Source organism: Salvelinus sp. IW2-2015, linkage group LG17 (assembly GCF_002910315.2).
Source record: "Salvelinus sp. IW2-2015 linkage group LG17, ASM291031v2, whole genome shotgun sequence".
In the NCBI taxonomy this organism is placed as follows: Eukaryota; Metazoa; Chordata; class Actinopteri; order Salmoniformes; family Salmonidae; genus Salvelinus; species Salvelinus sp. IW2-2015.
The window spans coordinates 12,176,781-12,189,697 of record NC_036857.1 but is presented as its reverse complement, the minus strand read 5'-3'; the positions used below and the strand labels follow the sequence as shown (position 1 = coordinate 12,189,697).

Here is a 12,917-nt window from a genome sequence, read left to right as displayed (position 1 = left end):
AAATTGTTTTTCCCTTATGGTCCGTCCATGAGTCACCATGACGCTGCCGTTGAATTTCACTGACATGTGGCTTACAGTATGTTTGAAAAGAGTGTAGGTCACACACAAAAAAAAAAAAATCCTTTGAAATAAATCATTGATTTTTAATCGTGGCTACCCATTTCATTTGGCTTCTTGTTCACATAAGCTTCATGAGGAGTTTTATTCTGGTCATGGCAAGTTGTCAACTGGAATCTCAGCGCTGTAGCTCACGTGGTCAAAATCAATTGTTGCAATTTGTATGGACAAGCACATGTCAGAGCCAGGAAAGAGAGAATAGAAGTAACATGAAAGCTAGAAAGAGAGTTTGACAGTAAAGGGAGAGGCACTGTGAATAAAACAGCTTCAGTCCTGAAGAGCTACTGGCTGTGCAGGCTTTTTGCTCCAACCCTACAGTACCAGGCTAACTCAAGGAATAAGTTCATTGCTTTAAAATTAGACTTGAGCAGCAGTCTTGGGGAAATAAAGTTCTGCAACAGTCAACCAAGTCAATTAGGCTAGGAGCTATTGTAAGATGTAGACATACCTCTTTACTTCAATATAATTCAGACCAGTTTCACATGAAAAGGCTGTCAACAAGTACACCCCCCCCCCTATATTGTATGCTACATTTTTGTTCTTTACATGAGACAAACTGGCAAAATTGTAATGCAAAGCTATTTATTGAGCATAATTATTATTTTTCTAAAGCAGAAAAAAAAAATCATATGGTCAAGTGACAAGAATGCCAGATACTTCTAGAGACCAACCCCTTAAACACAAAATACCTGTATCAATGGAGACTGAATACAAAATACGTTCTGGAATTAACACGTGAATGTTCAGTCTATAACACAGTATATCATTATAAAGACAGCATTATGTTGACCCTGTGACCGACCTTGTCATTTCTAAACTCTTATCCAAAATGAACATCATTAACTTAAAAATAGGCCATGCCTGGAAATGTAAGAAAATGTCAACAAAAAGCAAAGTAACTGAAAGAGTGAGAATGAGAGAACTCAGTTCTTAGAATTCAGCACACTAAAGCTTTGTTCTAGTACAATGTTGCTCTAAGAAATTTGAGAGGAGAAACTGCCTGCAGAAAATATTGTCCTCTGCATTAAAAAAAAACACCAATAACTGCAGAGCATTATAAAGTATTACAGTTATATCCATTTATACATGTGGTCATAGCAGAGGGTGGTAGATATTCATTGTAATTCCCACCATTAGCGGGTTATCTACATTTTGTTCTCCATCTCCAGGTCCAACTTTCGATAGTTATGGTTACTAATGTCACAACTCTGGCCTAATTCTGTTTCACACCGTTTTCCCTGAAGTGTGTATTCATACACTACCCCTCAATGTGTAAGACAGTGGAAAATCTTTCCAGCCCATGTTTGCACCCATTCAATGGCTGCAGTCCTATTGTCTACTCTTTTGCACTTGAACACACTCCACCTTATGGAACGGACTGGTGCGAGGAGTATGTTGGAAACAAGCAGTGTCAGGGTAGAGAATCAGATCACAATCACAGCTTTTGAATCCATGAAGAGAACCAAAAGAGTGCACACTTCAGGAAGAAGAGGGAGAAACAGAAATTTGGCTAGTGTTTCTCTCGCTCCCTTCATCCCCAGTGGTTAAGTGTGCCCCCCCCCCCCCTTSACTAGTTAAGACCTGATGAGCATTCATGTAGTAGCTGAGACCTAGTCTATGTTCCTATACTTTTACATAGCTTCCTTTCCATACATGCATATATATACTAATCTCTGTTGACTGTTGCCCTGACAGGTCTGGAAAGGAAAGAGCAATAACTCCATCAGACCAAAGTATTGCTGCTCATTAACCCACTCTGGCCCTTCCCCATCTACTGCCATTCTGTTTCACAGTCTGTGGGGGTTGACCCATTTGTATGTTCCTTCATAGTGGAAACCAACCCTCTTTGAAAGCTCATCTGCTTCTGTTGGACCCCGGCTAGGAAGAAGGGAAGGAACAAATCAATCACAAAATAACACCAAAAAATTAAATGGGACTATTGACTTGCGATACTTGTTTAACTGTTAATGGTAAATCTTACCTTCCATATATGTAGGGGGTGGGGGGAGGCTTCTCGCTCTCGATCTGATGAAGGAGAGGCGTAAAGATCCTCCAGGCTTCCCTCAGCTCATCACTGAGTGAAACGAGAAGACAATGTAAGGAGAGTAGCACATAGTAATGCAGCCAATGGGCTGCATTGCACCATCTTGTGGACATAATTATAATGCATGTTCATAGTCTTATTTGCATAACACACACACCATGGCAACAGAGGGAACTTCTGAGCGAGACAGAGAGCCTGACTGACCTTCTGACAAAGTGCATCTGGCTGCCACAGAAGACGTCCAGGATGAGACGCTCGTAGGCGTCGGGCAACTTCACATCCTGAGGAGAGAAAAGATTACAGTGAAAATTGAGCAAATAAGGTTGAACATTGTGCCTATATATGGGTTGCTAAAATGTGAGCGTGGTGAGGTAGTGTGCAAGTGTCTGTTTTCTATAAGTGATTGGGGGTCGGGGGGGGGGGTTCATTCAGTATCTCACCTTATATCTGCTTTTGTAGGTGAGGTCCAGCTCCGTTTCCTCCGGATGGAAATACACTCCTGGTTTCTTGCTCATCATCTTGGCGTAGACGGCCTCGTTGGGCTGCACACGCACCACCAGCTCATTCCTACGACACTGCGCTCCAAAGATGTCCCCCGGAACATCCGTGAACTGCAACCGCACTTCCGCTTTCCTCTCGTTCAGGGCTTTGCCGCAACGCAGGATGAAGGGAACACCTTTGGAAGAACAGAGTAATTACAGTTATCACTGAGGAGTGAGCTGGTTTTACCAGACAGTGAAAGCACAACAAGCAAGACTGATGAGAGAGAAAGCCGAGGTTCTCACCATCCCAGCGCTCGTTGTGCACGTAGAGCACAGCTGTGGTGAAGGTGGCCTGGGTGGAGCCTTTGGGGACAGTGGGGTCATCAAGGTAACCCAGCTTGGCATCCCCCTCTCCCTCTGGGTCACCCACATACTGCCCCAACACCACATCTGACATGGTAATGGGGGCAATGCACTTCAGCACCTTCACCTGCAGGGGGAGACAGTGGTCAGGGAGAAAGAGTACGAAGTGATTGGTTTGAAGTCTACTTGTTTATTCTGTTTGGTTTTACTAACTAATAAAGATTGGTGTCCGTTTCTGGAGGGGCCAATGGAGTCAAGTGAAGATGTGCATTTTGGGCTTAAGTTTGTGTCCATGTTGCTGTACCTTTTCATCCCTGACATCATCAGAGCTGGTGGAGGCAGGCTTCTCCATGGCAACCAGCGAGAGCATCTGGAGCAAGTGGTTCTGCATGACATCCCTGGGAAAAAAAGGTAATACAAGCTGGAGGGTGAGAAGTTACAGACCGACTAGTAGAACATGGCAAGAATAAATGCATTCATTGAGGTTTGATTTCATTGAGCACTAACGCAGTTCTCCTCACCGGATGATTCCAAAATCGTCAAAGTAGCCGCCCCGGCCCTGGGTGCCGAAGGGTTCTTTGAAGGTGAGGACCACACAAGCTATGCTGTCCCTGTTCCAGATGGGCCCAAATATCCGGTTCCCAAACCTGGAATATTTACCACTGTTTAACCTCAGCCTTATTGACATGAACATAGCTGAAAGACACAGCTGTCTGTGACAAGGTTAATTAATGTTGTTCTTTCTCACCCCAAGCAAAGAGAGTGAGGGACAGAGACTGCAATAGAGAATAGAAAAAGAGTGGAGACTGTATTTGTCCTGTACCTGAGGACCATGAGGTTCTGCACCATCTCCTTGCCCAGGTAGTGGTCTATGCGGTAGATCTGGTCCTCAGCGAACAGGGAAGAGAGGTGGGTGGACAGCTCCTCTGAGCTCTGCAGGTCACGACCAAATGGCTTCTCCACAATCACTCTGCTCCAGCCCCTAATAAACACACACAGATAGGAGGGGAGGTAAGCATGTTTTGGTTATTAAACAGCGGAAGAGGGAAAAGCTAATCTAATGAACAGCTCTCCCCAGACAAGACCGATTACATGAAGCAAGTGGATTAAATATGACCAGGCCTGTTCAAGGCCTCAACAACACTAAAGAGGAGGAGAGGGAGTCAGAGACTGAACAGCAAGACATGACAGGCTTACTGACTTGGTACTCATGCAGTGGTGCTTGATGTTCTTGGTGACATCGTGGTAGACGCTGGGCGGCAGGGCGAGGTAGAAGAGGCGGTTGGCCTTGCCCCCCCCGGGCAGGGACAACAGGTGGGTGTGGAGGTTGGAGAAGGCACTCTCCTCAGTGTACTTCCCACTGACATAGGAGTTACGGCTGAAGAACACAGACAACCGCTCTGCCTCAGAGTCTGCCACCTGGGACCACAGAGAGATAGGAATGTTGTCATATCTCTATGGTTTTAACATGCACAAACATATGCATTAACCCACAGTGTAAAAACGTGGGTCAATATGTAATGCGTTAATTTGGAAAGTCTCACCTTCATATAGGGCATGGAGGCAGTTTTGATGGCATCCACCGTCAGGTCAGAGCGGGCAAAGCCCACAAAGTGAGTCTGTTCAGGGAGGAGACCATCTCTAAACAACCACCTGAGTGAGACGGGGGTATAAGAACAGAAAGGAGGATCATTAGGAGTTTTTACTCATCACTTGACACCACAGAGAAGATCCAGTGCAAACAGCCACTTCTCATTTTAAGACTAAAGAGGCTGCACATACTCACCACAGAGTTGGGTAGATTTTCTTTTTGGCTAGATCCCCCTAAAGCGAAACATATGAACATTATTAACACAAAACCAGATTAGTCACCTCTAAAATGTTGATTGAAACAGAGGCTAGCTTGGCTATATATAGCGGCACTACAGGCAGACGCTTCATTCAGGTCTGTCAGTGTGGTGATTATTAGTACAGTGATTTTAGAATTGGTGCATTCATCTTAAAATAACTAGGTGAGACATCACAATTGTATCAAGTAAATTTTTCCTCTAAGTATTTATCAGCAAAGTCAGTGCCTGTGGGTTTTTCCAGAGGGGGTCATATCATGAGAGTTACTTAACCCATTTAATCCCACATTTTTCCCAGACATGAAAATATCCAAATCATGTGTCATTAATAACCCTTTGAAATAATCAACCATTTTTTTACATTTTCATGGAAAAGTAGGTGAACAGGTGTGTTTTATGGTCGGTCACAATGACCGGTGGGATAACGTATACTGAATTAATATACACTGCTCAAAAAAATAAAGGGAACACTTAAACAACACAATGTAACTCCAAGTCAATCACACTTCTGTGAAATCAAACTGTCCACTTAGGAAGCAACACTGATTGACAATAAATTTCACATGCTGTTGTGCAAATGGAATAGACAAAAGGTGGAAATTATAGGCAATTAGCAAGACACCCCCAATAAAGGAGTGGTGACCACAGACCACTTCTCAGTTCCTATGCTTCCTGGCTGATGTTTTGGTCACTTTTSAATGCTGGCGGTGCTTTCACTCTAGTGGTAGCATGAGACGGAGTCTACAACCCACACAAGTGGCTCAGGTAGTGCAGCTCATCCAGGATGGCACATCAATGCGAGCTGTGGCAAGAAGGTTTGCTGTGTCTGTCAGCGTAGTGTCCAGAGCATGGAGGCGCTACCAGGAGACAGGCCAGTACATCAGGAGACGTGGAGGAGGCCGTAGGAGGGCAACAACCCAGCAGCAGGAGCGCTACCTCCGCCTTTGTGCAAGGAGGAGCAGGAGGAGCACTGCCAGAGCCCTGCAAAATGAACTCCAGCAGGCCAACTTAAACATAATAATTCATCCGAATGGCCTTATGGACTATTATTTGTGTCTTATTCCAGTGAGTTGTGTCTTTAATGATTAAATGGGTTACACTTTTAAACTGATATGCATTAGCCTATGCCCAGCCCCCGTCTGTCCATGACTACTGGCCTTCTGTCCCGCCTCAGCTGAGAGGAAAATGCAAACTGAGGGTGGCTTGACAAACACCATCGAATCACATTTCTCTCATCATTCTTCAGTTAATCATGAATATTTACTAACGTTTCATTGGCATAGCGACTGTAATGAGACCACGTCGAGTGAGGTGGTGTGTGTGCCTGCGGTGTGTTTTTGTGTACATGTAACACCAGCTTGTGATTGGTGTGTGCTTGCTGAGTGTCAAGGACCGATTGCAGCATTGCACACAAACCATATTTTACAGTAGCCTATGTAGTAGTACATCACTATTCCCAAAAACCACCATAGACACCACAAGGCTATGCCTTACCACCATTCCCCCATTCTGATTCCCAACATGCCTCTCTATTACCTTCGTTATGAAAGGAAACCGCTGACAGACGGTGACACTGCACTATTCAGCTCTCGCACCACTCCTTTCAACCAAGAGAAAATAGAGTGGGAGAAACTAACCTAAATGGAGAAGTGGGCGGAAGAATGATACATTGAGCTCCTCTCCGACAGTCCATTTTATCAGTTAACTGGGCAGGTGTTACAGGCGAAAACATGAAAAAACATTGTAGGCCTAGAGAGGACTTTTCTAGAGAAGGAAATACTGTAAGAAAATGCAACTTCAAAGTGACTGGACTGAGTCAGTGAATTGATAATCCTTGTAAGTACTGATAGGAGAAGAGATAGAAAGTAATTTCCCACAGCCTATAATTCTGACTCATTAGGCCATCTCTGTGACTGGGGAACATAGTCAGTCAGCTGAGTTGGTCAACAAAAGATCAGTTCATACACTATGATTGGCCAACGTAATGTCTGTGCACAACATGATTAACTAACAAACAGTTCAAGCTGAACATGATTGGCTAACAAATAGTCTGTCATAATATCAAGGTTCATGATTGTTAGTTGTCTTTGTATCAAGGCCAGACTACAGCGAGCGCAAGTGATTCTGGGGTTGCTTAGTTACACAAGCTCTGTGTAATGTGTCTCAATGAAATTTCTACATTTCCTCAGATGTGCAACCCCTCTTGTCCGTTTTGATGTTTCAACACACCGTTCTCACTAAATGTGTTCCCTTATCTGTCCACCTAAAATCTACAAAATATTTGATAAAATAGGTATAACTGAACAGAACATTACAATTATTCTAGGAAAAGACTAATTCTGTGTGTCTCGAACAAATGTATCCTAATTTTGGTAGCCTACATTTAGTAAATTGTTAATCCAGTGCAACTGATCGATCTTGAACTACCTCAGAATTGATTACAGGTTTCATTTCATCATATTGGTCCTGTGTGGCTCAGCCGGTAATGCATGGCGCTTGCGATGCCAATGGTTGTGGGTTCGATTCCTGCTGGGGCCACCATACGTAAAATGTACTCACACATGACTAAGTTGGTTTGGACAAAAGTGCCTTAAATGGCACACATTTTCAGGGAATTTCATAAAAGTCCAAAAGAGGATAGATGATGTTCACAACCTCAACTGATTCACTTATTTTGTCAGTCACTCTCTCCAATATGCATCAAAACACACACTCACTCCATCATTCCATTCACAACTTTTGTAATTATAAAAATAAAGTTGCCTGTGCTGTGGAGGGCCAAAACTTGCAGGGTCATTCATCAATAATCAAAGTAGCCTCTAATTTCCCCACATTCCCTCCCATCTTCCCCATCTCACCGATGCTCCCATGATGATGAAAATGTGAGCGTCGGACTGATGGAACTCCTTGTCATCATGCAGCTCCTTCCGCAGCTCTCCGAACACCTCGGACCGAGATAGGGGAATGGCACTCAATTTTCCTAGGCAAAGATAAATGTCAAAAACAAGTTATTATCAATAACAAGATTGGCCAAACATGAATGATAATACATGTAGGAACCCACAATATGAATAATACAGTGTAGTCTACTGTAGTCTAGTTTAATAGCATACTAAAGGAGTGACAGAGTAAAAACTATCTTTGAATATCACACTATTATGCCAATAGACTAGAGCAGTAAGAGTACTGCCCTGGGCCCTGACTGGCACGATGATTCATACCAAGGGAGTATAACAGCCACAATCACTTTCAAACACATAGCAAGTTAAATAACACCACACACAAACAATGAACTATCTGAACGCTCAGAGACACAGCAATGCCTTTGGATAGACAAAAGAGGCAAGCTACAATAAGTGACAGAACAATAGACTGCTACATTCTTATTTCTACTTCCTTGTGTTCTACGAGCAGTAAGATTGTCCAAAGGGGAACAGATATTTGAAAAATGTAGATTTACTTTCAGGAAGCACTCCTTTTCTTTTGAGGAAAACAGTTTTAGCACCAAATGTCTTCTAACCAAATAGCACTTTATTTGAAGAGGGCACAAACAGCCTAGAGTCTATAAAACCATCAAAAGATAAAGGTATTACACAGCCATCTGTTCCATATTGCATTATACACATTTGGTAAAGAATTGGCCTACCCTTTCTGGTCATAAGCTGATAAGTAATCAAGATGTATTGTGTACCACCTTCAAAAGCAGTACTCTTATTTTACCTAAATGGCAACGGGTTAACACTAAGTCCATGTTTAGCACCTCTTCTAACACTGTATACAAAACATTAACACCTGCTCTTGCCATGACAGACTGACCAGGTGAAAGCGATGATCCCTTATTGATGTCACTTGTTAAATCCACTTAAAATCAGCGTAGATATAGGGAATGAGACAGGATAAAGAAGGATTTTTAAGCATTGAGACATTGCTTGTGTGTGCCATTCAGAGGGTGAATGGGCAAGGAAACATATGTAAGTGCCTTTGAACAGGGTATGGTAGTTAGTGCCAGGCGAAACGCTGGGTTTTTTAGGCGCAACACTGGGTTTTTTAAGCTCAACAGTTTCCCATGTATCATGAACTGTCCACCACCCAAATGACATCCAGCCAATTTGACAACTGTGGAAACATCTACAAGACGAGACATGTTACATCAATATTTCTGTAAACTACAGTAATCATACCAGTTCCTTGTTGTGTAATGGCAACACTGGCAGGTCGCTCTTGGGTCAGGTAACGTTAGAGGGGTAAACAGTATTTAAAAATATATATACACAAATATTAGATACAATTTACAGACCGCGCACCCTTCGCGGATAAGCGTTCACCACTTTGCAGACGCACAGTGACAACACACCATCAACTATAATGTTATTAGCAAGATCCTCAGCCCAAACCCGTATTTAAAAAGGGCCCAACCTAGCTAGCAGTGACCACTGAAATAATACTGACTGGGCTCACTTGCCTAGCCACGCTAACTAGCCGAATTTGCACCTGCAACGTTACAAGGTAAATTAGCTAGCAAGCAAACTATTCATGTTCTGTACACAATATTTGGACCTAGGTCACCCATAAAAGTAACGAGCAATAAATTGCACACGTTTATTTAATGGCATACCATACTGACACTATAACATCCCATCATGTTCGTGGCTGTTTTGACAGCATGACAAGAATGTAGCAGCAAAATTACCTGCTAGCGCTCGGCTAACTGTCAAGCTGTTCGTAATCAGAACCTTTACAAAACTATATACGGTTACTTACTTCCAGCCATTTCCAATTCAAACGATTATCTGAGAATGTGGCGAAACCAGAGCTATCTTCGCCCGAAACTTCTGTAAATTTACAAGCCCCAAAACTTATTGCAGTTTCTTTCTTCCCTGTCGAAATGACACAACCGAATTCAGTGATTTTATTGGTTTAGAGAGAAACTCACCAGCGCTCGATCCACTTCCCATCACCGTTGCCTCCAATGACGTCACATTTCCAAGTCCAGCAAAAGATGGGTGGGGCGTGGTTATCTGTACACTCTTCAGAGAAAAACACCAATCAAAGTGAAGAAATAGCCATGACAGACATGCAAATGGATATGTAGCAGAGAGGCTAGTTTGACCAACCTGGGTCAAATCCTGGACAATATACTTTCTGGGATTATAAATAAAGTAATGTATAAACTGCATGAACATGGAAGAGACACCAAACACGGCTAATTCTAAATAATAAACATAAATCAACAGATCATCATCTGGTATTGAAAATCCTTGCTAGTCAATTATCTGAAAATACTTCCTTTCACAGGGGAACATAATTTCTCTGCTTATGCTTGATTTCATTATCCATGATATTTTTTTATTTTACCTTTATTTAACTAGGCAAGTCAGTTAAGAACAAATTATTATTTTCAATGACGGTCTAGGAACAACTACCTTGTTCAGGGGCAGAACGACAGATTTGTACCTTGTCAGCTCGGGGATTTGCAACCTTTCAGTTACTAGTCCAACGCTCTAACCACTAGGCTACCCTGCCGCCCATGATCCATGATACATGCCACACACAGACGATATGCTCCTAGACGTTTCCACTTCACAATAACAGCACTTACAGTTGACCGGGGCAGCTCTAGCAGGGCCGAAAATTCACGAACTGACTTGTTGGAAGGGTGGCATTCTATGACGGTGCCATGTTGAAAGTCACTGAGCTCGTCAGTAAGGTCATTTGAGTGCCAATGGTTGTTTGTGGAGATTGCATGGCTGTGTGCTTGATTTTATACACTTGTCAGCAACAGGTGTAGCTGAAATAGCCAAATCCACTAATTTGAAGGGTGTCCACATAGTTTTGTGTGTATATATACACACTACTGTTCAAAAGTTTGGGGTCACTTAGAAATGTCCTTGTTTTTTAAAGAAAAGCTATTTTTTTGTCCATTAAAATAACATCAAATCGATCAGAAATATAGTGTAGACATTGTTAATGTTGTAAATGACTATTGTAGCTGGAAACGTCTGATTTTTTATGGAATATCCACATAGGCGTACAGAGGTCCATTATCAGCAACCATCACTCCTGTGTTCCAATGGTACGTTTGGTGTTCACCAAAAGGCATGTGGGAGACTCTCCAAACATATGGAAGAAGGTACTCTGGTCAGATGAGACTAAAATTGAGCTTTTTGGCCATCAAGGAAAACGCTTTGTCTGGCGCAAACCCAACACCTCTCATAACCCTGAGAACACCATCCCCAAAATGAAGCATGGTGGTGGCAGCATCATGCTGTGGGGATGTTTTTCATCGGCAGGGACTGGGAAACTGGTCAGAATTGAAGGAATGATGGATGGTGGCTAATACAGGGAATTTTTGAGGAAACCTGTTTCAGTCTTCCAGAGATTTGAGACTGGGACAGTGGTTCACTTCAGCAGGACAATGACCTAAGCATATGGAAAGACATCGAGTGGTTTAAGGGGAAACATTTACATTTCTTGGAATGGCTAGTCAAGCACAGACCTCAATCATTGAGATACTCTGTAGTATGACTTAAAGATTGCTGTCACCAGCAGAACCACTCAACTTGAAGGAGCTGGAGCAGTTTTGCTGTGAAGAAGAGAAAAATCCAGCAGTGGCTAGATGTGCCAATTTTATAGAGACATACCCAGAGACTTGCAGCTGTAATTGCTGCAAAAGGTGGCTTCACAAGTATTGACTTTGGGGGGTGGATAGTTATGCAGCTCAAATCTGTTTTTTTTTCTTTGTTGTTTGTTTCACCCCAAAAATGTTTTTGCATTTCAAAGTGGTGGACTGTTGTGTGTAAATCAACGATACAACACACAAAAAATGCCAAGGGGGTGAATACTTCGCAGCCACTGTAAGTAGCCATTTCATCACTGTGGACGTGCGCGCGTGTAAGGTCAGCAACATAAAGTCAAATAGCGTGCATTGCATCGCTGTAATCGTTGTATAAAGTGCAAAATAAGCGGTGCGGCGGTTACGTTAAAAAATAATTATATAATACATATTTTATATTCTTGCACAAGTCTCGCAACCTTAATCCTTCCCGCGACCCCAGTTGAGCCACGGTAGAGTGTCTAGTTACAGAAACAGACGCCTCACAAGTCTCAATGGCAGCTTCATTCAATAGTACCGCAAATCAAATCAAATCAAAGTTTATTTGTATGTGTGCCGAATCAAACAGGTGTAGTAGACCTTAACGTGAAATGCTTATCTCAGGTCTAACCAATAATGCGAAAAGGTGTGTGTGTGCATGCGTGTGTGTGTGTGTGTTGTGTGTGTGTGTGTGTGTGTGTGTGTGTGTGTGTGTGTGTGTGTGTGTGTGTGTGTGTGTGTGTGTGTGTGTGTGTGTGTGTGTGTGTGTGTAGGTAAGTAAAGAAATAAAGAACAGTAAAAATACATTTGAAAATATATACTCTGTCACGTCTGTCACATGTGCTCGTGCTCAGTGTGAACCTGCTTTCATCTGTGAAGAGACAGGGCGCAGTGGCGAATTTGCCATATCTGGTGTTCTCTGGAAATGCCAAACGTCCTGCACGGTGTTGGGCTGTAGCACAACCCACCTGTGGACGTCGGGCCCTCATACCACCTATGGAGTCTGTTTCTGACGTTTGAGAAGACACATGCACATTTGTGGCTGCTGGAGGTCATTTTGCAGGGCTGGGAGTGCACTCTCTTGCACAAAGGCGAGGTAGCGGTCCTGCTGCTGGGTTGTTGCCTCTACGGCCTCCTCCACGTCTCCTGATGTACTGGCTGTCTCCTGGTAGCGCTTCCATGCTCTGGAACTACGCTGACAACCAGCAAACCTTTTTGCACAGCTCGCATTGATGTGCCATCCTGGATGAGCTGCACTACCTGAGCCACTTGTGTGGGTTGTAGACTCCGTCTCATGCTACACTAGAGTGAGAGCACGCCAGTTCAAAAGTGAAAAACATCAGCCAGGAAGCATAGGAACTGAGAAGTGGTCTGTGGTCATGCGATCACTCCTTTTTTGGGGGTGTCTTGCTAATTGCTATAATTTCCACTTTTGTCTATTCATTTGCCACACAGCATGTGAAATTATTGTC

At 43.1% G+C, this 12,917-nt stretch overlaps 1 protein-coding gene across 2 annotated transcripts; it reads right to left on the bottom strand.

Annotated features, from left to right (window-relative positions):
• Positions 1-1,574: 1,574 nt before the first annotated feature.
• LOC111976507 (glucose-6-phosphate 1-dehydrogenase) lies at positions 1,575-9,830 on the bottom strand. 2 transcript variants are annotated; one of them, XM_024005364.2, is made up of 13 exons: positions 9,787-9,830; positions 7,712-7,833; positions 4,793-4,830; positions 4,551-4,659; positions 4,208-4,425; positions 3,830-3,988; positions 3,528-3,653; positions 3,311-3,404; positions 2,947-3,133; positions 2,602-2,837; positions 2,366-2,442; positions 2,099-2,191; positions 1,575-1,995 (listed from the first exon to the last, which is right to left on the bottom strand). In XM_024005364.2, exons 1-13 carry the CDS (start codon positions 9,806-9,808, stop codon positions 1,905-1,907), a joined length of 1,572 nt encoding a protein of 523 aa, XP_023861132.1. In that variant the 5' UTR covers positions 9,809-9,830; the 3' UTR covers positions 1,575-1,904. The 2 variants fall into 2 exon arrangements, with proteins under 2 accessions (XP_023861132.1, XP_023861133.1); XM_024005365.2 differs by lacking the exon at positions 9,787-9,830 and adding an exon at positions 9,615-9,713.
• Between the last annotated feature and the right edge of the window lie 3,087 nt (positions 9,831-12,917).

Bases quoted from the DNA above. Each gene is read 5' to 3' on its own strand.
- LOC111976507 (XM_024005364.2), bottom strand. From the start codon at position 9,808: ATGGGAAGTGGATCGAGCGCTG. The intron at 4,831-7,711 runs GTGAGATGGGGA...GTTTCGCTTTAG, and splicing joins TCATCATCATGGGAGCATCG to GGGGATCTAGCCAAAAAGAA. The intron at 3,134-3,310 runs GTACAGCAACAT...CTCCCCCTGCAG, and splicing joins ATGATGTCAGGGATGAAAAG to GTGAAGGTGCTGAAGTGCAT.